At 34.4% G+C, this 24972-nt stretch overlaps 1 protein-coding gene across 6 annotated transcripts in view; it reads left to right on the top strand.

Moving 5' to 3' along the window:
* The window catches only part of LOC149573171 (LRR receptor kinase SERK2-like), a 140745-nt gene that overhangs the window by 27881 nt on the left and 87892 nt on the right, over window positions 1–24972 (top strand). For all 6 annotated transcript variants that reach the window (XM_089814344.1, XM_089814343.1, XM_089814342.1 and 3 more), the window contains 5 exons: window positions 7504–7636; window positions 7839–7910; window positions 15991–16134; window positions 16348–16419; window positions 16907–16972. In XM_089814344.1, the coding sequence (XP_089670470.1) occupies window positions 7504–7636; window positions 7839–7910; window positions 15991–16134; window positions 16348–16419; window positions 16907–16972 (487 nt within the window). The remainder of the gene's footprint in view (window positions 1–7503; window positions 7637–7838; window positions 7911–15990; window positions 16135–16347; window positions 16420–16906; window positions 16973–24972) is intronic.

The raw sequence follows: 24972 nt of genomic DNA, 5'->3' as shown, positions 1-24972 counted from the left end.
TAAACGGCCGAAGCCTTTATATTATATTTAAATGTTAAAAAGAAAGTTACATTGTTCTCCGTTCAAACGGGCACTGGTGGAAAAGAACGGAGCACTTTATTATTATTTTTAATTCTGTAGTATTCATAGCTTTATTTATTAGTAAAGATTAGATTAAAAAAAATAATATTCTTTTATTTTAATTCTCCTTATTCGCATAGAAAAGTAAAAAAAATCATAATCTACAATTGTTTCCACAAAGTTACAAACCCTCCAAAGTTAGGAATCAAGGTTATATATTTATGATTTTTTGAAAATTATATAAGGTGAATTTATTGTCGAGTTTTTTTCAGTTTTTTTGCCTTGCCGAACTTTATTTGAACTTCATAATTGTCAAACTCGAACCTTGTGTCTTAGGATATAGATATAGATATATAGTTTTTAACATTGTGTGTACTAACAAGCCCAAATAACCCAAAAGATATACAAATATGGATATAGATATATAATTTTTAACATTGTTTTTGTACTAGCAAACCCAAATGAACCCAAAAGATATAGAAATATAGATATAGATATATAGTATAAACAATGTTAAAAATTATATATCTATATTTGCATGTTGAAACAACTTAGAAGCATGAATCAAGATTAGAATGTCACACAATATCATCTAAACAACAAAAACACCATAAACTTGTAATCACAGCATCACGATCATACCATAACAACAAAAACACCATAAACTTGTAATCATAGAATCATGATCATACCATCATAACAATGTAATAAACTTGGTGTACACCTTGGCCTAACCCGTTGACATACCAGACCAAGACTAGTACCAGGCTCAAATTGGACTAGTACAAGGTTGCCAAGGGTCGAATCCTGCAACTTAAATAATTTTTAATGTGTATGCATATCTATTCATTCATACCACAACAATTAAGAGATTACAAATAAGTTGTTATGTTATATTCATGATTGCCTCTGCCCGTTGTTTAATTATCTTTGTTGTACATGCGTTTGCTTCTATTGGTGTTCGATATGAATAATTGATTGGTTGAATGAATCTCTTTGATTTGATGATTTGATGTGTTTGCTTCACGGTCTTCCCTCTTCTCTCTTTTTGGGAGGGACTTTTTGCTACATGAGGTTTTGTTCCTTTCATACATCATTGAGAGCATTGTGTGTTTTCATCTTTTTTGGTAGAGGTGCTTTGCTCCTTGTGATTTTCTTCCTTTCTCCACTTGTAAGAAATTGCATTTTCATTTGTACATGGGTTCCTAATATGGCACAGTAGCAAGTACCCATCTTGCATTGTTAACCTTTTTACATTCTCCCTGAGTTGCACTTAAGGGGGGGTGTTGGTGTAATTAACATATTTTACCTAGGTTATATCTCACCTGATTCATAATTGCACTTTACTTTAGCTTACTTAGGGAATTGCATAGGAGTAGTTTGAGCATTTCAACTTTATGTGGATTTATCATTATCACATCCACTTATAGTGGATGTACATTTTCACCTTCGGTGGGTGATCCAATTTTTGTGAACTTACCACTTTATCATTCCCTACCTTTGTTGCACATGCTGCACATAGTTTATGTAACAAACAAATTTTCTTAACCAATTTTAAACTCCTAATAATTTGTGTAATAAGTAATTGATTCCATTTCACATGACAATGACTTCTACTAACCGAATATAACTATGATAAAAGTAACTGTTTCTAGTCTAACTGTACTTCATGTTTAGCTGATATAATGAGAACAAAAGGAATAAATAAATTTATATACATTGCTAACAATTTAACCATTTCTAATTGCTAACATATTAAGCTGAAAATAAACTAACGACTAACTTTCTTAACTGAATTATATCAATTGAAATATTTATTCAATATAAATTTCGATATTTACTCTATCTAATTATTTTTCTAAGGGTTAAAAGTAAAAGTGTAAAAGAAACATACAGTAATAACGGAAGAATCCCTTTATCTTGTTGTTCAAGCTTTGGCATTGTTGAGAGGAGAAGCATTGACATAGGTTTAAGAATCCCTTTATCTTATTGTTCAAGCTTTGGCATTGGTGAGAGGAGAAGCATTGACATAGGTTTAACCTCCCAACCTCGGACTATACTTATTCCCACACATCCTAATTTATTAGAATGGCCCTCCCTACCTCGAGATCGAGCTTGGGATGTTCTTCAGTCTAGCCATCCGAGCTACCTAGTGGTTTGAGTGCCCCATCAGTTATACCTATATAACTGACATCTATAGACAAACAAGTGATCTCAAGATTGGCACATATGCCTGAAACTACCTTGGCCAAGGATTTCAATTGGGTTCATGAACCTGATCTCCACCACTCGACTTGACAACAGATTCCATTTTCGGGACTTGCATGAGCTATTAATTAACCATTATTCAAATGAAATTACATTATTGTTTCTTGCAGGTTAAATTCCACCTCTTCACCATTATATGGCCTCTATGTCGGGTGAATCCTAGGTGTTTGAAAGATTATAATCATTCTGTTATTAGGTACACCTTTTCACCATTCCATGACTTCTTGCTGGTGAATTCCTCGGTGTTGTGAAATTATAGCATTATGATATTATTGATGCACCTTTTCACCATTTCATGGCTTCTTGCCGATGAATTCCTCGGTGTTTGTGAGATTATAGCATTCTGGTATTATTGATACTCCTCTTCACCATTTCATGGCTTCTTGTCAGTGAATTCCTTGATGTTCTAAATCCATAAATATTCTGTTCATTATGACAACATGTTTATTGAAACTGATTTCAATACTCTTTACAGTTGCAATTCGATTTCATAAAGATGTTACGAATTTACAAAGATAGAACTAAATGATCTCAATAAATTCAAAGGATTTGCAAAAGATCATCGGCAAAGTAAAAGTACGTTGGTGCATTCGGTTTGCTACCTAATGAGGATAGACTTATGATATTCAATTACATGAAATGTTTCATTCACAGTCCTAGTGATATGTGAGCAGTTTTACTCCAGCAAGGAAGACAATAATCAATTACTTTCATACACTTAGCATTGTAAAAGCTGACTGTAGTCGGTCCTATATTCATGGGAGAAGGAATAATAATATGGAATGCAAAGCAATTAAATCATGACCTGTGTGTTGGCCGGATGTCAGTTGGGATGTGGCACCTCCCGTCCTTGGTTGATGCTCTTGTAGCGCAATTCCTTTCAGCACTAGCTTGATCTCTTGACGGAAATAAAGGAATAATTTGTGTTTTACCAACTGAGCAAACAGAACTTAACTGGCTCGGCGGGGAATGGGTAACACGGCTTAAAAGGATTAATGCGGCTTCGAGGAGAGACGTGACAGACGAGAAAGGAATGAATAGCTTGGTTGGCTTATGGCTCTTTTAAAGACTTAGCCGAGACTCCTCGGCTTCTATCGGTTTCCAAGATAACCAATTGAATTCAATCATTGATTCGATTTGAAAAAGAGGAGAAATAAGGAGCGAAAATGAATAAGGAGTTGAAGAGTTATCAACTTTATTTTATTATTATAATATGTTCTTATGTACGTTCACATGAGTTTATTGATGAGGTGACATCATTAGATTATATTGTTATAATTTATTGGTGCCATTTCATTTTTATATTTATGTGTTCGTATGTAAGTGTTTATTATAATGATAAGATAAAATTTAATAAACAATCTCTAAAGGTATGCATTATATTTTAATTTAGATTATTTTATGTTTTTATTATATGGCTTCTTTAATAGCTCATGTGGTCCTATAATGTAACCTTTGGACAAGTCTTCATATCCTTTCCAAGGAAGTCTTAGGTCATACCTGACGATCTTGATGACTGAACCAACGAACATCCCATTCCGATGATCTCATTTGACAATGCTTCCCCTCTCTTTAGTCTTCTCTTGCAATCACCCATGTAAAACATGCTCACCAAAACATTAATTCCATGGTAATTCAAAACAAAATATATTGATCGTTAATTCAAATCAATTAACTGCTAACCATCTAATAATAGTTATAGGTTATCGGTCATTTCATCAACGTATATAAATAACTAACTCATTTCACATGATCATGAAAAGAAATAATTCGCTAACAGTTGGTACAATGTATATGAATAACTAATAGTTATGATCAAATTCAAAATTAGGGCAAAATTTGGGATGTAACACTTTATTACACATTGGGGGATGATCCACCTCTAGTGAACATGTGATTCCACCTTGGGTGGGTGATAAGTTTTCTGTTGATTGAACGTACTTGTCATTGTCTCATTAACTCCTACATTTTTACCTTGGCTATATTCAAGGGCTCTCCTATGTACTGCCATCCAATATTCCATCTATTGTATTGCATTCTTGGTGAGAATACATTCGATTTTTATCATATTATCCTCTCTTGTTATTGTGCTTTCCATTGCCTCTAGATCTTGGGTGGCTATCTTCATAGCCAAATCTTATAGAATAACTCCTTTGCAACACATCTACCATCATTCTTTGAGCTATAAATTATTTATATTGCTATATTAGCTTCCAAACAAATGATTGAGTTGCTAATACTAACTTTGCAGCAGCTATAAAATACTTTCAGCTCCACTAAAGAAATATATCAAGGCTTTATCTTTGAACCATGAACTCTCCACCAAAATAATCAACAATTATTTTAAACTCCCATTCATATGAATCATAATCTTCAATGCTGATATTATTTTTGAATCAAGAATAAATCTCTGTGAATTTGTCTCCATTGGAGACTTGACAAATTTGGCACAAATGTAGACTCTGTCACATATTGACCCCTTAGGAAGAGCTAGGTTCTGTAGAATTGTCGAAGGTTTCTTTCCCAGAAATCATAAAATGTTTGTCAAATCTAGAAAGTTTGTTTGACTTCCTTGGTGCAACCTCTTTTTAAAGAAAAGAAGTATCTAGAACATAACGCCAACTTGGCCAACTTAATCATATTTGGAGAACTTTTGTTTTGATCCAAAGTGACATTTTATAATATTTTAGTATTTTACTTTATTTAATTGAAATTTATTAATATTAAGTCATAATTTGAATATTTCATTTTTTATTGACAACTTAGCAACCAATTTAATTAGTTACCACCTTAAAAATTGGGGACATTACTTCTTCACTTTATTCAATGGAAATATCTGAGTCTTTAGTTATGACATATCCAGAATTCTTTTCTTAAAAATGCATATCCATTTGGGCAAGTGCATTGTTTGTTGGATTAATGTGTTTTAACAACAACAGAAATATATAGGCATTATTGAGAAGCTTGTTTCCAGGCATTCTCCAAGATGAAGACTTGAGAAAGTAATTTAATGCAGTGTAGAATATCCACCACCTGAGTGACACGCCTCTCTAGGATAAAGCTCTGGGGTGGAAAATATCCTGAGACCTTAGAGAACTGAGCCTGTTTTTAGGTGACAAGCTAGACAGGCAACCCTGAGTGTTCCAATCAGGACTCTATGGAGGTGGAGATAAAAAAACTGCACAAAACCTTGTGGGACAGAAGCAGGTCCTGCTTATAATATCTCTTCTTGATACACGGAACATGTAACATCTCTGACCCTTCAAGAAGAGCTGCATGTGAGCATTTGTTAGAATGGTTTTACTCTTCTTTTTGTAAAATTGCATTTGAGCTGTTGTAACTTGTAACAATAATCTTTTCTTCTTCTTGTTGACTATGTGAAAATACCAAAAATTGAAGCCTGCAGTGAAAGGAATACCAAAGGAATCAATGAATGGGCTCAGGATTGTGTATAATGATAGTTTTTTGTTCTTTCTCTCTTATAGCTGACCAATTTTCATAACATGCTTTGATATATAACTGAAGTCAATGCAATGAAGATCTCTTACTCTGTGTGCTTTTCACTAGAGTTTTGGGGTATCAAAGATCTGGGCCCGGTTTTTTTATGGCTTGTAATTTATGAATAAATTTGACTTTTATTGAAACAGAAAAAAATGAAGCTGTCTCTATCCTGTACTCTGCATTCTTATTGTTATTTCTATATATTTTTTGGTGATTCTAGGCTACATTCTGTGAGGCATTATCATAGACCAGTTGTATTTATGTCAAATTATATTCCTACGCAAATAGTTGTTACAACTTAGAAGGAAACTATTTTGAGGTGTATGGTACTGCCCCCTACTAATCTGCGCCGAAGGATTAGTTTTGACTCTTAAAAGGACACCTATTTATTTATAACACACATAAACAAAGATTCCACAGGATGGAAGCAACTAAACTCAATGATATAGCATTAGAGATGATGTAGCTTTCCAGCAGCTTGGTTCAAATTGGTGATTCTCCTAGAGAAATGACATCCTAGTTCCATTGAATATGCACTCTAGTATGGTATTCTGTTGTACTCTAACAAAATAGTGTATTCTTCTTCACAAGACAATGCCACCACAGTGGCCAGTTTTTATGGCAGTAAAAATTGTGGAAACTGTCATACAAGATGTGATCAGAGAAATGTAGGAGAGTTGTTCTAATGCTTCTGTGCTCCACAACTATATATGCCATCTGGTTGCAAGAAACTGCTGGCTGCCTGCAATCATTATCACCAAACACAGGATAGGGGTCTCGAAGGATCTCTTACTCGTAGACCCTGCAAAATCTTGATATGCTGAACTGATCCAAGGAAAAGAAGACAATACAACTTCACCAAACTGGCAAAATGCTGGCCATTATAATCTAATTGAATGGCCTAGAACTGAGAAAAGAAAACCAGATTCCTCTTGGTTCATAATGGTTTTTTGGGTCAAGGAAAGAACTGTCCACAGGGTCTACCGGTGGGTCTGGAGAGTTTATGCCTTGGGGATTAATGATTCACTGTAAGCTATAGCTGACTTTTCTTTTAATTAGCCCAGCTGGTGATTTTAATCTGTCTATCTTTGTGGCACCCAAGTTGCTCTGAGAGACGAGAGGAAAGTCACATGGCATATAGTTTCTTTTGTCTCTCTGGTACCATCTTTTCCTGTATCTCCTTCTCCGTTATTAAAGTTGTTTTCTAATCAGATATGTATATTGCATCTCTTTTGTAAATGTGCTGTTCTGAACAGTGCCCTAGGACTGTTTTATTGCTACTTTCTCTCTTCGTGGTCTCTTTAAATTACCAGAGGATGGACTTCATGTTTATAATTTTTGTTTTAAGCAATATAGTTTCAACTTTATTTCAAGAAAACAAGATATTTCAATATAAAAGAAGCAAAAAACAGAAACAAAAAACAAGATACTGTCTGTATTCTTTCAAAATGAATGGATACAACTTCTCTTTTTATACTTCAAATTGATGAGAATTTAAACCTTAGATGAAAATAATAAGTTGTATAGCTCTAGATTCTTCAGAAACTTTTTAGTGTTTTCCATTTAAAAAATATATAAGCTAGGTACCTAGCATGCAGGAAGCATTGTCTTGCTTTACATTTACTGGAGTAAGCTAACTAATCATTTTTGACTGATGGTTTATGTGTGCATCAGGTGATGCGTTGAATACATTTAGGATGTCATTGAATGATTCCAAAAATCTGCTCAATGATTGGAATGTTGATTTAGTGGATCCTTGCAGCAGCTGGTCCCATGTCAGTTGTTCTAATGGTCATGTTGCATCCGTGTGAGTTCTTGTTTACACTTATTCTCTGGCAATGTTATACAACTTAATGATGCATTGTTCTGGTATTTGAAGGTGTGCCTTGCATCACGGATATGTTTCTCGTGGATTGGGCTGACAAACAGTATCTAATTCAATTTCATATTGATGTAGGCGATAGATCACATGAATTTCAAAATACTAAGCAATAATAATTGACATGCAGAACTTTGGCGAACATGGGATTTCGAGGGACAATCTCATCTTCAATTGGCAATCTGAAATTCCTGACCGTTCTGTATGTTATCCTTCCTTTAAAACAGATAATTCAGTATTGCTAGCTTTCATATGCCTGTGTATCAGAAAGAAGAGAAAAAATCTTAATTTTTATTTATTGTAATTTAGTCATTTCTTGGAGGGATGATGACAATGTCCACTTTGAATCAGAAGCTAGGATGCTGGACCTTATTCATCATGAATGCTCTTTGCTACGAAATCAAAAAAATAAATTCTTAATGAAGCCTTACCTGGACCCCTGCTATATCTCATAGTTGTATCTTTTTGTCATGTTATTCATGTGCTAATATACTATATTGCCGGGTTCTTCTACTTAGGCCCCTGCATTGCACAAATTGGGCGCTAGTTTTGGTTTGGGTTTGGGGCTTCCCTAGGTTCGCTCAGTGTCCAGTCCAGGCCAGACATGGGCAAGCCCATAGGGAACCCATATCAAAATCAGAAATGTTCTGACATCTTTAGTCATACTTAGAAAAACTCCTTTTCCAGGTTAGGTTGTAAATTGCCATGAGGTGGACGAGATTCTATAAGTTGGGAAACTGTGATTTTGTTGTGCATTGTTCAAAAAGCAGTAGTCTGAATTCCCCAGTCTCAAAATTCTGTATTGTTATTTTTAGAATTTACTTCTTAAATTGTGCATTTCACAAACACCTTTTAAGAAAAACGTATATTTATGTCAATGTTTAATTTTTATTATGTAAATGATACATTTATTTAATATTTAATATTTAATTAATTAAATAATTAAATTTGTTATTAATCAATTTATTCTATTTATTTTAAATAAATAAATTCTCCATGTGATGATATTCTCCAATCAGATTGGAAGGATACATACACGTGACAGGAAAAATTAAATCTATTAGGTAGCTGCTAAGGGCAGTAGTGAAGGTGTGGAGGAGGAGAAAGGCCTGACAAAACAATAGGTGATAGAAGAAAACGGTGATGACAATAAGGAAAATGACAACCGAAAGACAAATGGAGGCAGAGAATTGTAGAGGAATCAACAAGAGTGGACCCAAGCATCACCGCCCTCAAACCCATGCAATGGACGTGGTGGCCCAAGTGCACATGAAATCCATATTTATGCCCTAAAATTCTGTATGGATTGTTAAATTTGGCCAAACCTTTCCACACACGGAATGATTTCTCTTAAAAACAATTTTTGTAAAAAATATCCTTCTTTGCTTTCAATGCTTGTGGACAAAGAATTGGTTCAAGATGAGTGGTTGAACTTTAAATGCACAGATAGAGATACTGGATATTATTTCAAATCTTGACTTTCATGATCATTCTCAGCAGCAAAACAGAAACCTAGCTCTAGATTTGTGTTCTATGACTGTGGTTAGTTTGTAGACCCTCCTGATACTCTAGTTTGGAAGACTGCATTAACAAAAATAGCAGACCATGTTGTCGATCCCTTATTTTCAGATGCTTGGGAAATCACCCCCATGTGGAAGAATTTGTGACATGAATCATGTCAGTCCTCAAAGAAGTGGGCTTCTAATCCCTGAAAGCAAACTATAACTAAGTGCTACTGGTGTCAAACTTAAGATAAATAGCTTGGACCCAATAATATAAACTGCCAATTTATGACGATGGGCAATTCCTTATTTTGCTTCAGGTTTTACTGGGCTAGGTGGCATTCCCTGAGGTGTTTTCTTCTACAACAGTTAAAGATATATAATGGAAAAATCGACCTTGAGACCTATGTGCCAGTCTGTCATAAGCAAGGATTTCACTCCTGTGTAAGCAGATATGCGAACCATGTAAAGATTGAAGATATATCCTTCTCAACCCTATGCAAACCATGTAAAGATTAAAGATGTATGCTTCTCAACCCCTTAAGATATTCAATCTCAAACTTGACTTCATACATGAATGTAGGAAGAACAGTGTTATGTTTATAAAAGATTCATATTTTTTGTTGTTCGAGTTTGATGGTCTGATGAAAGCAACACAGGTCTAATTCCAAAACCAAAGGTTATTATATATGTGATCCAAATTATGTAACTTCAATGAAGGTGACAACAAGACTATATCTGACAATCCAGCACCTAAGCCAGGATATATGCATGCAAACTGAAAAGCACCTGAAATTGCAGCATACCCTTTAAAATGTGATCATATCTCTGTTGTTTGTGCAGACACGTAAAGATGCCTTGCAAAGACTTTTGTAGTCTTCCAGCTGACAAACTAGTCAATAGTAATATTCACATCAGCAAGTGTGCTCAGGAGGATCAACAAGATCATTCAAAGTTTACACAATATTCATGGAGACATTCAAATGACAAGTAGCCCGTCATTGAAGATATTCCTTAAGGATTATTAAGAAATTATAATGAAGGGATGAAACCTGGAAGATATATTGCATTTAAATGGCACTTGACCTTTAAAAAATATCTAAAACACAAATACACAAGTTGTCTTCTCCTTTGTTCTGCAACATTTTTATCAGCCAACTTTGATACAGATGCAAATCTACATATATAGAGCATTAAGAAATCCTAATGGTGCTTTGGTAAGTGTGGAGAAGGAGAAATTTACCAACCTTAAGACTAGTTAAAGTTTCAAGGGATGAACTACCCCTTGTGCCATTTCACTTCAACTAACACTCTGGTGAACTAGTTGATCAAGGCGGTTAAATGACAAAAGACTTGAGACAAACTAGAATGGAGATGAAATCGAAATAGCTATACTATCACATCAGATGATGATATTTGGATTATTGAAACAGGAATGCATACTAAGGAGATAAAATGCCGAAATGTGGAGGCTCGCTACCTTAGATACCAGTGCTAGTTAAGGATGACAGTGTGGGTGTAGGACATCAGTGCAGCTTGCATGCATCCTGTACATGCAGGGTATAGAATTTGAGACACAAGTCTCAAGAACAGTTGTTGGAAACAAAGTATTCTAAAACAGACAATATGGAAAATGACCATGCTAGGAAAATAAAGACAATTCACAAGGATGAGAGTAGGATGAACTTACAACCAAAGAGTGATTGGTGAAGCCAACTAGCTTCTTTTCTTTTCCCTTAAACAAACCTGGACACGCAAAAACAAGGAAAATGGTAGTGAGATGTATAGGAGCTTGCTGCAGTCTCAAACCCCATGGACAGCCAAATAAATAATTGGTGATAGATAACCAAAAATGATAATAGACAATGATGTATAAAAGTAAATAACAAGAATATGATAAGAGCAAGATGATATGCTCAATGAAACTCAAAGATGGAAGGTAACAAACTCCCCTTCAAAGCCACAAAGTGAGTAGCTTGATGGAATGAAGGCCAAGTGAATAGACAATGAAGCTATGGGTATGGAAAGATCGAGCGCAAGCTGTCCAAATAAAATAAGCGGCTTGATGCAGAAGATCAATTGTAGAGCTCAAGAGTGTGTAGAAGTGACATGCAGCCTAGAGAAGTGTGAAGAAGACCAAATGAAGCTCAGTTTTTAACATGGATCGGTTGAATCTTGACATCGATGGGCAGTGGTAAGAGGTGTTACACTACCAAGTTGGTAGTTGTAATGCTTTGGTGGCTCATTGCACATCTGCAGATTCACGGGACGAGTGCGTGGTACATAGAAATCTTTGTGGCATGGATGTGTCCTGAGTCAACCATGGAAGTTGAAACGCATTGTAACCATAATGCCTTTACAAAACCTAGTAGTGAAGACTAACAAAGCACAAAACAAAAGAATGGCCAACTCTTCTTCATATGCATGATAGTGGCAATGGTTACCGAGAAAGAAATAAGGTAAAGTTTATGTACAAGCAACAAATTTATTGATAGACTTAGAGATAGTGTTTTCAATACTGGCCATGAACAAGGACTTACATGAATTCTTTGTCCAAACTCTTGAGATGAAAAGTATTATAACCACAGTTGTTTGTTATTTTATATGGTCCCACCCAAAGGGCTTCAAACTTTCTATGCTTCCTTTTGCCCTTCGATCTAGCACTGCACATGAGAACAATATTCCTTGGTGAAAGCACCTATCAGATGACCTTTAAGCAAACAAATATTTCATTTCTGCTGCTGTAGAATTTTTTTTTCATGAGCTATCCTTCTGACTTCTTCAAGCTCAGTTAGATCATGAATTCAATGGGAGATAGAATTGACTTCTTGTCCTTGCACCTCTTCTAGTCACTTGTAAACTGGTAACTCTAGGTTGATAGGCATTTTGGCTTCCGATCCATTGACTTGTTCAAAATGATTTCTTCGAAAGGATCTTTTATATGCTGTTTTATCAACCCAATCATAAAAAGGTAATTTATCATCCCACTATTTTTTTTTGGCTTTGAATGCCGTCTTGATTATCTTCATGACAACCTTGTTACTAGACTAAGCTTGACTATTATGCTGTGGATGATTAGAAAATGAATGTGAAAAAACCGTTGTCTATTTGGATCATGTCAAAGAGGTGACGAGATCTAAAACACATAACATTATCAACTATTATTCTTGTGGACACACCAAACCTTGTGATTACATAAGAAAGCAAGAAGTCAATCACCACTTTTGATGTTTTTTAGTGTGAATTGCCTCAACCCACTTGGCAAATTTTTTGAAGGCTACAAGTCTCCATTTATACCTATTGCTTGACCTTTTAACAACATACGGTTTACCCTATGAAGTCAGTACTCCACTGCTGAAATGGAGCCTCAACTGACATGGAAGTGAGTGGAGAGCACTTGCAAGCTTCATTTTGCCTAAAAACCTTTGGCAAGTATCACTTTTTTATCTCTGAATGATGTAGGCCATCACTGTCTGCCCTTTGCACTTTGTGAGCGTTAGTCTTTCCCATAAAAAATCCACCAAAAAATACTTGGTAACACTCACAGCCTTAATGGATTACTTACGATCTAAGCATATTAGCCACAACCCCTCATGATTTCTTTGCATTAATTCACTTCACATTATTATTTACCTCTTGGCTGCCAGCTTAAGGTCCTTCACTGATTTTCATTTAATTTTGGAAGTCCACATATTCCAATTAATACATATCTTTATACCACGGATTATCACTTAGAAAACAAAAACTACGTGCAAGATTAGAACTTAATGTACTTCAGCTGACTTTAATTTCACATTATCCATGAGGTTGATAAGGCCTTGACCTCTCGAACCAATTTAGTTCTTTGTATTGCTGTGCCTTACTCTCGAATCTTGTTGATCCATTTGCAGGTCTTGCCAAAAGCCTCTTGATGACCAAATATGTCTTTTACAGCTGTATGTGGAGCATTCACAATGATTGTTTGTCTTAGGTCTGAAGTTCGTAACAGCTTTGAGATGACCATTCATATGGTTTTTTTCATGATGGAAACTTTGAATTCAGTCTGAAATTATTTTTAAAGAAAGAAATAGGCTATTTACCCATTGATATTTTTCCGAAGCAGATCATCAGCTCTAGTGCAAATGGAAGCAAAAGAGAAATGCTGAAAAGGCTGTGAATAATTGGAACCTGCCAATACTGGTTTTTTTGAGTGCATCTTTGATCTCCAAGGAAGAATCATTTTATTTTATACGAGTTAATTGCTTGTCCCTTCTTGAGCATCTTGGATATGGTTTTTATCTCTTCTACAAAGTTGGGAATAAACTTCCTGACAGAAGTTGATCTGCCCAAAGAAAGAATGTACTTCTTTAATTGCCTTGGGTCGACAAATGAGTTCTATTGCTCTTTGTCCATCAGGGTCAGTCCTCACACCCTCCTTGGATACAATATCCCCATAAGATTTACCTTTTACACTAAATATGCATTTTTATTAGGGTCCAAGGAAATCCATATTCCACAGATTGTTGGACAATCAACTACAAATGTTTGCAATGGTCATTTCTGTCCTTGAAGTATTTTAAGTAATCTTGGTAAGTTACCATAATCTTATCAATTATATCTGCTACCGTAATCTTATCAATTATATCTGTGGAGGCAACATCCATTGCTGTTTGAAAGGTGGCCGCCCACATTTAAAAGCCCAAGTGACATCCTCACATAAACACAAGAGCCTCAAGTACCTGGAATGCTTTTTTATATTGCTTACATTCCTTGATCACTATTTGTTAAAGGTGAACAAGGTAATGTTTTAAATTTTGTATGAGGTTTTGCTTGACATTTCAGATCTGACTTAGTGATCCATCATCAGGAAGAGGAGAACTACACTGTAAGTTTAAATTTCGAGCAAAAATACTGGTTTAAACCAGAAGCTTGTTCGTCTTAATCTAATTGACTATGGAAAATTAATGCCAATTATCACAACTTGTTTATAGTTTGGGAAGTAATTGATCATTGACATCGATTTGGAACTGGTTGCCCTCAGTAACAAATGGTCAAATATGGTAGTGTGTAGTTGTTCTTGAGGGCCTTGATTATTAAATTCTTGAAATCCACTTAAAGCCTTATTGTACCATTTTTTTTATCCATAGGACATCCATTTGAAATGCCAGATTTACTCAATTATATCTCTCTTTTAGCTTAATCGATTAATTCTGCATTTTAGGGGGCAATGTTAAGTTGATGGGTTTTGTTTTTGTGTAAAGGGATTTGCATAAAGTTGTAAGGGGATTGTATGTTAGAATGAGTCTTCCGAAAGCTTTTAGTTCATCATACACTTGTACAAAGCATTTCTTAAACTACATCAACGATGTGATCAAAACTTGTTTTTCTGATGGTTTTAGCTTCTTTTCTATGTAAACCATCCTTGGAGATGCTTTTTCCCAAGTTAACACTCTCTACATTGTCTTCACTTACTGGAGTGCTGCTTGTTTTTCCAATCATTATCACTCTTTCAAGTTCTATAGGACCACTTGGAATGGCAATGGTCTTAAGCTGGATGATTACGTTCTCAATCAATTGATAATCTCACTGTCAAATTCATTTATTTGGTATAGGAATAGATAGATCCGTTTTTCTCATTGAAAGCATCCTAGCCATTTATGTTATCAGGGATGCTTGGCCGAGATAGAGACTGCACAATGTATGAGCAACAGGTTATTGTCAAAGTGATATTAAACTTTGAGTTCATGATAGGAAGAGTATCTTCTGTGATGTTTTTAGCTCTGTGCAGCCATTGGATGCCAAAAGCATAATTAGTCTTGCTTATTTAGCTGTATATAAACCTTCGACCTGAAATGAAACTGAATTAGAATGACCATGCACATTTAGCCATTTTGAAACATAGCTGGAAGCTATGTTAAAGCCAAGGAGCAAGGCCTCATACTTTGATACATCAAACTTCAACATGAAAGTGAATTTGAAATTTATGCCACTAGGTGACACAAGAACACCGTGTACACCATTTCCATCTCGAGAGTATGTACCATCAAAATACACAGGTTGTATGCTATTAAATTCAGAGCGAGAGGGCTTTTGGTTCTCAATATCACTTTCCACACTTTTAGAGGAATCAATCCACTCCAGGGCCAGGAAAATGTCGCCGCTCTAATGGGGGATTAAATTACCAGAAAAATGCAAGTGTTTCAAGGCCAATTGCTGAGACTGGGTTCTCTCCTTTGCTTTGGGCTTAGCTAAACCTAGAAGACATGATGATGGATGAATATTCCACTCTTCTGGTCTTTTTTCAATTTGCAGTTACCTTTAGCTTATCACTTTTCTTAAATAGCCAGGTTCACTTAAACGAGTGTTGTTTATTTCATTATAATTCTCAGAGATTTAAATATCCCTTTCAAATGCTGAGAATATATGGTCAAAATTTGCAGTCACGCTGACTGGTGTAAATTATTTCATGTGCAGAGAATGACTAGTCACTTGGCCATGCTATTCCTTTTTTGTTAATGCTATTTTTTTTCTTCTGTAGATGCTATTGGAAAGAGATTGTATGGCCTCTTTTATATATGCGTGTGTTTGCACACATGCTGGATGCTTGAACTTTTGTTGTTGTACAACACAGTATAATTGGTCTCTACTTGTCAACACTCATTTGTTGCTAGTTGTACAAATATGAGAAACCGCAACTTCAAAAAGAATTATAGTTGTTTCAGCTTCTAATTTTTTTTTGTTACAATAGACCAGATGTATATTATATGCATACAGATTTTTATTATACTTTGTATCATGCAGGACATTAGAAGGTAATGAGCTTACAGGCGGAATACCGGCAGAACTTGGTAACATGATGAGTCTACAGAACCTGAATTTAGGAAACAATCACCTCACTGAAAATATACCAAGTTCTTTGGGCCGGCTTTCAAATCTTCAATATCTGTAAGTCATTTGTTCTTCGAGTTGTTGAAAAGCTATGTCAAAATCATTTGAATAAATGTAATAATTTAAAGTCTTGTTTATCATGTTTAACTTTCAGAATTTAATAGAAATAAGCTAAAAATCTGAGGGGATATAAATGCAATGCAATCTTGGCAAGCTATTTATTAGTTTGACTGAAACATCTATTCAAGCTAACGGTCTTTATGTGAACAGGGTGTTAGGTCACAACAATCTTAGCGGAGTGATTCCACCTTCTCTTTCAGCAATTCAAAATTTAATTGAACTGTCAGTAAGATTGCTATTGAAGTTGAATTTGCATTGTCTCTATATTATATTATATTATTGTGGTTGTCATTACTACCTTCTATTTTATTATTTGATGCTTTGTGGGGTGTGCTGCAGCAGTCTGTCTAGTTTTCTGTTTAGAGCTGCACTCGTGTAGATAGCAAGAAGGTGGAATGAAAATAAGAGATGGAAAGGAAATATGTATCAAATTGACACGTTTTTGTGTGGTAGTAGTTCTAGATAAAGGCAATGCCTACATGTCAATCCTCTTTTTGATGATTTTGTGGTCACCAGTCTAGTATTGAAAATTTGAAACAGAATGTTCTGTAATTGAAGAATCAACATTTTCCCTATTTACAGATTTAGTTTATTAACATTTAGTTTATTTCCCTGTTTTGGTAGAGGTGTCCTAAATTCTCAATTATGCATATTGTCTCAATATATCTTGTGTCGAACATTAACACAGGCCTGGGTGGATGTGTTCCAGGGACCTTTCTTCTAATAACCTCACTGGAGAAATACCAGAATCCTTATTTAAAGTGCACAAGTATAAGTAAGAATGACACTTCCTTCCCCTTTATTCCATTTCGATGAGTGTTTTCTATAACTTTAGTTCTCATTATGAAACTTAAAGAAGAAAATTAGCTGTTTCAAATCCATATTTATCAAATCTCAATGCTCTGTTTTATGTTTATTCCTGTTATCTTCATTAATAATCTAACTGGTGATTCATAATTTGATAACAATTCTAAGAAGAGAAATTTATTCAATTTGAGTTCTTAAATACAGTTGTAGAAAAGAATATAGATGCTTTAATCACATTTAGGTTTTCTTTCTTGATAGGTTCATGTACTTGAACTAAAAAATTAATACTTTAGTTGTTCCTAATAATGTTAACCTACCTAATCTGCCAAGCTAATGTTTGGTTGCAATTTTGGTTTTTGCATTGCTCCTTATCCCAGAGTTTTTCTGCAATATATTGGCGTACAAAATTGCAGTTAGATTAAAGGCCAGGCATAGAAACAGTCACACCTAAACTGGTTGACATTTAGAAATACTAGATACGCTCAATCTTCCAATATAATTCTTACTGGTGGATCTAAATTACCATCTTGTCTGTTGTGCATAGGAAGTTTCTTCACATTTTGATTTTTGTGCTTTAAGAACTATTAATAAGGTTATTGTTCATGTTTGCATGTTATTCCTTATCTGAGATTAACACTAAATCTCTAACAAAAACATTGTGGACCTTGCTATTTACAATAAAAATGAATTTACTTGGTTGCATCTGTTGGCAAGTGATCAGGTATAAGGGTATGATTGTTGTCATTGATGGCAACATATTCATCTGGTAAGGTTGCTTGAAGTAACAGTCAGTTCTGGTTTTGGTTGAGCATGAAAAATGACTAAGTGTATAGCAGGAAAACTGTCGGCAGTTAACTTGTTTTGTTCAGCGAGCTTAGCAGAGTAAGTTTTATTGGGCACATGTCTTGGTTAAAGAATGTGAAAGCAGGTTCATATCAGGGTGTCCAGGGAAAGTGACTAAGTTCGGGCATTTTGGCCTCTACGGAATTGAATTGCCCTGTTAATTCAATTACTTGACAATGTAGGGACAACATCCTAGGTGTTAACCCTCAGTTAACAAGTTTTGAAAATTAGTTTTGGAAATGTGCCACACGTTTCATCATTAAGGCCGTCTGGCAAAAGTATTTGAAAGGGTTACAAAGGGATCAGTTTTCACATGCGAAGTATGAATATGACATGCTAATGTTATTTGAGCTTTATGGATGATGCAATGATGATGTTTTGATGATCAGATGCAAGCTTTTGTTGTATGGCAAGAATCAAATGTGAGATACACAAATTATAATCAGTATTGAGATATTGGTACAGACACTTTTGGTATTGTATCTATTACTCATTGTATAGATGATATATCATTGTAGAGTGGTGAGCTCCCATTGTATTACAACTCCTAACAAGGTTGAGACCTTTGACAAGGTCTTGTCCTCTTGCTAGGACACTAAATTTATGTAATGACTCCTAATAGAGAGCTTTCAGATTAGTGCATTGTTGTAGGTACCATCCCCATCAGGTTTTTCCCTTGGCCAGGGTTTCCTCGAAAACAAATCATGGTGTTATGAGTTTCTGATTGTTGTGTGCTTTACTTTTCAGTTTTATTATGTGGATACATATGGTTAACTTTTGAAATATATAGTTGGTGTAAAAGTGCTGCAATATTGATTCACCCCCACTCCCTTCCCCCCCAGTATTGAGTATTTCTTACAATTGGTATCAAAGTTTAGCTACTTAGAAGACACTTCACAACTCAAGGAGAATTCTGATGGATTCAAATGATTTACAAGGCAACTTTGAAGCAGCACTTGAAGATCTAGACAAAGCTAACAAAGAAAAAAAGGTCAAAGATGCACAAGATTACCTTAAGAAGCTTCGGGATCAACTTGATATTTCAAGGGTAAAAATAAAGGAGCTAGCTGATCAGATTAAGGAACTAAAATCAGACAGTGAATCAGATTTGATTGCTAAACACAATAAGGAAAATCAAGCACTTAAACATGAACTTGAAGTTGCATTACTTCAGTTGGCTAAGGTAATTGATGAAGGGAAATCTTAGAAGGAAAAACTTGAAGCAGATTTGAATGGTAAAACCAATGAATGCAAAGATTTGAATGTTAAGCTTGGAATGGTTGTTAGCATGGAAGTTGAGTATGTACCAAAGGGAGAGAGTTTTGAGTAGTTAACACTTGTGTTGCATTCATGACTAGGTTTGTCATTGATGTCAACATATATGTATTTTGGTTTATGACATACAAAGTTGCAGTATAATGCAGAGACATATTTGTTCAACGAGGTTGGAGTATGATGAGATAGGTTATGCGGGATTAGTTTTGTGTTCAGGGTGTGTCTAGATGCTACATCTATTTTTGCGTAAAGTTAATTGAAGTGTTGCACGAGTTATAGCTGGATATGTCAAGACTGTATATAGGCCAGTGTGCAGGAAACAATTTACTGGTAAATCAATTGTATCTGTTGAGTGAGATAGAATTTGGTTGAGCGAGCTTGGATAGTGATTGAAGACACGTTCGTGATGATTCGCTCAAGGTAGAAAAGTCTAATGATTATTCTGTAAAGGCCACTGAAGAGTAACACGTGATATCTTCACTATCAACCAACTTTTTGGTTGAAATCTTTTGGGATATGTAAATGTAATGTATCATGTATTGTAACCTCTTAATGAGATCCTATACTATTCATTGTACATTGGGGAAGCCATATGGCTGACTTAATTAGTTATTAGGACAAGGTATAAGGGAAAGATTGTTTCCTTGGTTGTAAGTGTCACATATGTGATATTATGTAATTGATGCTGAGGATGCAAATTTGAACAGAGCAGAGAAAAAGATGATGATGAGATTGTGTTGAGAACCTCAAAGGAATTGTATTAGATTAATTTGAGTTATATTTGGCACACAACTGATTCACCCCCCCCAATTTGTGTTGGTGGACTTCACTTTCTAACAATTGGTATTAGAGCATCGGGTTTATGACAGTTGGAAGGAAAAAATGAAGACTCATTTGCTCTGTGTGGGAATTGATTACCGGATGATCACAAGGGATAGGAAGATTGTGGTGGCAAAGAAAGATTTAGGAACCTGTACTGCAAAATAAAATGAACTATTCATGTACAATACATGTATGCGAGAAAAGCATTGGTCTTTGCACTTTCTGAGTCAGAATTTGTTGAGGTAAAGAACTAGCAACTTGCTTATGCTTAAGATGAATCAATAAGGTCATATTTTCAAAGAATATCAGAGATTGTTTCAGGAATCAAAAGTTGTGATGAACCTATTATAGAAGATGAAGTTGTGTTGAAAATACTGATGTCACTACCTCCTGCTTATGAAAATAAGGTAATAGCTGTAAAAGAAATTATTATTGTCACACCTGGCTTTAATAGATAAATATTGATTGGGAAGCTTTAAGCATTTGAGTACAGATTAAAGCAAAATCAGAATCAGACCAGAACAAAGATCCTTTAGAACAAGTGTGCAAAAGGACAAAAGAACATTAACCAGGAGTGCAAGCACCAATGGAGATTATGCTAGAGAATAGACAGCTATGCAAGAAGAAGAAAGGAAGATAGATGAAGGTATTGCACTAATCATGAAAAGAGAACCTAGAGGTAAGAAAGCTTTTGCTTGTTGGACTTGTAAAAGACAGTATCCTATCAATATCCTAAGAGAGAAAAGACAGTAAAACCTAAGAAGCCTTATAAGTCAAAGATTACAAAAGATTGCTTCTTTGTTGACGAAGTGATGGATTTGATTCAAAGAAATAAATTTCCTTGAAAGTGATGACGAAGATGATGAAATAGGATTTGTTGCTATTAAAGAAGAAAATCCTACAAAAGAAGAAACAGCATTAGTATCACATGCAGAAAAGAAAAAGTTAGATAAGATCATAGATAGTGGATGCTCACATCATATGACCAGTGATAGAAATAAATTTGTTGAATTTAACATTTATTATGGTGGAGTAGTTAGAGTTGGTAACAATGCACCATGTCTTATTAAGGGAAAATGATGTATTACACTTGATGACAAAACTAACACTGAAGATGTCTATTTTGTTAATGGATTGACACATAACTTGTTGAGTGTTGGACAACTTGTTGATAAGGGATATCTTTTGCAATCCACTGAAAATACATGCATAATTAAAGACAGAGATGGTAAACTGATTGAAACAGGTACAAGAACAAAAGGTAATGTTTTTCAATTGAATCCTATTGAGATGACTTGTCTGGTTGCTAAAGTGGATGACAGTTGTGGCATAAGAGATTCTGTCATATAAAATTTGATAACATTATGAAGATTAGTACAACAAATACAGTAAGAGATCTACCTAAGATCATGAAACCTTTTAGGATGGTCTGCAAGGAATGTGTGATAGCTAAACAAAAGAACTCTTTTCCAAGCAAATTATTCACTACATCAAGAAAATTGGGGATTGTACACACAAATTTATTTGGTCTTACTAGAACAAGAGAATTTTATGGTGAAAGTTACTTTATTATTTTCATTGATGTTTTCACAAGGATGATGTGGGCAACATTTTTTTAGAGAGAAATCAAAGGCTTTTGAGAAATCCAAATTATTCAAGACTAGAGTAGAAAATGAATCAGGATTGAAGATAAAGTGTTTAAGACCAGATAGAGGAGGAGAATTCATATCAAATTAGCTCAATAATTTTTGTGAAGACAATGAGATTAAAGGGAAACTTTTAGCTCCTAAAACATCACAACTGAATGGTAACTGAATGGGATAGCAAATAGAAGGAATAGGTCAATGAGTGAAGCAGTTAGAGCTATGATGCTTGGAGGAAATGTATCACATACCTACTGGAGAGAAGCCATCAACACCACAATTTACACCATGAATAGAGTATAGATTAGAAAAGGTACTGGTAAGACATCTTATGAACTTTGGTTTGGGCATATACCTACTTTGAAATACTTCAGAATTTTTGGAAGCAAATGTTACATCAAAAGAAAGGTTTACATACAAAAGTTTGATCCTAGAAGCAATGAAGGTATATTTCTTGGATATTCATTAAAAAGAAAAACATATAGATGTTTGAATCATAGATTGAGATGAACAGTTGAAAGTGCAAATCTGAAAGTTGATGAGAAATTCAAAATACAAGAAAGAACACTTGAGTATGCTTTTGATAATTAAGCAAGTACTAGTCAAAAGTCTAACAATCAAATGGAGGACAAGAATTATTCTATGAAATTGATAATGATTTGTAGATTGAGGAACCAAGACCTGAAGTCAGAGAAGAACAATGTACACCAGAACAAAGAACACCAAGATATGTGGCAAGGAATCGCCTTGAGAAATAAACTATTGGAAACATAAACAAAGGAGTTTTGACAAGAAATCAAGTAAGAGATGAAATTTGTTTGATATCACAAGTAGAACATAAAACTACCGATGAAGCATGTAAAGATGAGTATTGGACAAAAGCTATGAGAGAAGAACTTGATTAGATACAGAAGATTAAGACGTGGGAACTGGTCCCTAGACCTAAAGATAAAAATGCTATTGGCACAAAATGGGTATTTAGGAACAAGGTGAAGTAGTGAGGAACAAGGCAAGATTGGTATGTAAAGGTTATTCACAATAGGAAGGAATTGATTTTGAGGAAATTTTTGCCCCTGTTGCAAGACTTGAACCAGTAAGAATGTTTTTGGCATATGCATCTAATAAGAATTTCAAGGTATATCAGATGGATGTCAAGTCAAAATTTTTGAATGGAGAATTTGAAGAGGAGGTTTACATCGAACAACCAGAGGGCTTTCCACTAATTGAAGACTAAGATATGGTTTGCAAACTAAGAAAGGCTTTGTATGGATTAAAACGAGCACCTAGAGCTTGGTATGTGAGATTGTATAAACAATTGATAAGTTTGGGATTCAAGAAATGTAATGCAGACAGTAACATGTACCTAAGGACAAATTTAGATGCATTACTGATTGTTGTAGTATTTGTAGATGATATTATTTTTGGAGGAAATGACGAGGCCGGTGATAAAGTCTATGAGGAAATGAAGAATGAATTTGAGATGAGTATAATTGGTGAGATGAAATACTTCTTGGGATTGAAAATAACTTAGAATAAGGATAGCATTTTCATATCACAAGCAAAATATCTCAAAGATCTATTGACAAGGTTTGGATTGGAAAATTATAAGCCAGTTGGTACACCCATGGTCACAGGGTGGAATTCTCAAGCAAAGATGAATCTTCTAGTGCAACAAAAACAAGATACAAATCAACGATAGAAGTACTACAATATCTAACTCATACAAGACTAGATATAGCAAATGCAATTGGCATTGTTGCCAGATTTCAAGAAGATCCTAAAGAGAGCCATTTAGTAGTAGTAAAGAGGATATTCATATATTTGAAGGATACATCAAATTATGGATTATGGTATGACACACCACATTTTTATTTGCATACACTAATATAGATTGGGCAACAAATGTTGATGATAGAAAGAGCACTAGTGGTGGAGCATTCTTCTTGGGAGGAAGATTGGTTTCATGGCTAAGAAAGAAACAAGATTGTATCTCTCAATCTAATACAGAGGAAGAGTATGTAGCAGCAAGAAACAATTGTAATAAGATCATTTGGATGAAGCAAATGTTGAAGGACATACATATTGAGTTTCAAAGACTAAACACATTGCTATAAAATATCACTTTTGAGAGAGAAGGTAGCAGAAAAGGAAATCATATTGGAGTATGTTAGCACAAAGGAAAAAATAGTAGATATCTTTACAAAACCATTGTTTAAGGATATTTTTAAGTACCTTATGTTGAAGTATAGCATCAATCGAAGTGATATACTCATTACATTGAGTATTTGCATTCATGATTTATATGAACATTGTTTTATGTCTTATATTACTGATAAGAAAAAATATATATATGTCTATTTGTTTATAAATGACTTAACTAATCAAACTCTTATAATCAAAAGAGACTATTATGTTATGAAGTTCCTGAATGTAATTGTTTTACCTCCACATGGTTGTCGATTGAGAAGCAAACTAATTGTATTTTCTTATTCACCGACGGCGATCAAGTTGAGACATGACCCTACGTGGCCTTTGGACAAGTAGAATCATGTCTCTATGGGTCATGACTTTGTTATAGCTTCTGTTGGTTTGATTTTATCATGAGATATCTCATTGATGGTAAATTATCTTTAAGATAAATATCTTATATATAATATATATTATATATGTAATATAATATATATTATGCATTGTATATCTTATATATATAATATATATATTATATATGTAATATAATATATATTATGCATTATATATTATTATATAATAATATAATAATATATTACATGAAGTTCTTGAATGTAATTGTTTTACCTCCACATGATTGTCGATTGAGAAGCAAACTAATTGTATTTTCTTATTCACTGACGGTGATCAAGTTGAGACATGACCCTACGTGGCCTTTGGCCAAGTAGAATCATGTCTCTACGGGTCATGACTTTGTTATAGCTTTTGTCGATTTGATTTTATCATGAGATATCTCCTTGATGGTAAATTATCTTTAAGATAAATATCTTATATATAATATATATTATGCATTGTATATCTTATATATATAATATATATTATGCATTATATATTATTATATAATAATATAATAATATATTACATATATGGTTAATATATTAATATTATATATATATTTAAATGTGTGTTATACATATAGTTCTTATTTAATTAATGATGATTAAAATATAGGGACATGTCTCATGAAGAGATGTGTCTCCTCTCTTATATATGAGATCCAATCTGCATTTGAAAATCATCAATCACATTGGCAATATTACTACATTTGCAGAAACGATCCTAGAAAAACAACATGGTATCAGAGCGGGACTGCATATATAATGAAATAAATACATAATAGAATATCAAAAGTTGGAAT

This window comes from Cupressus sempervirens, chromosome 2 (genome assembly GCF_028749045.1).
Source record: "Cupressus sempervirens isolate cs-2001-9-10 chromosome 2, ASM2874904v1, whole genome shotgun sequence".
In the NCBI taxonomy this organism is placed as follows: Eukaryota; Viridiplantae; Streptophyta; class Pinopsida; order Cupressales; family Cupressaceae; genus Cupressus; species Cupressus sempervirens.
This window is presented reverse-complemented; position numbering and strand designations above follow the sequence as displayed.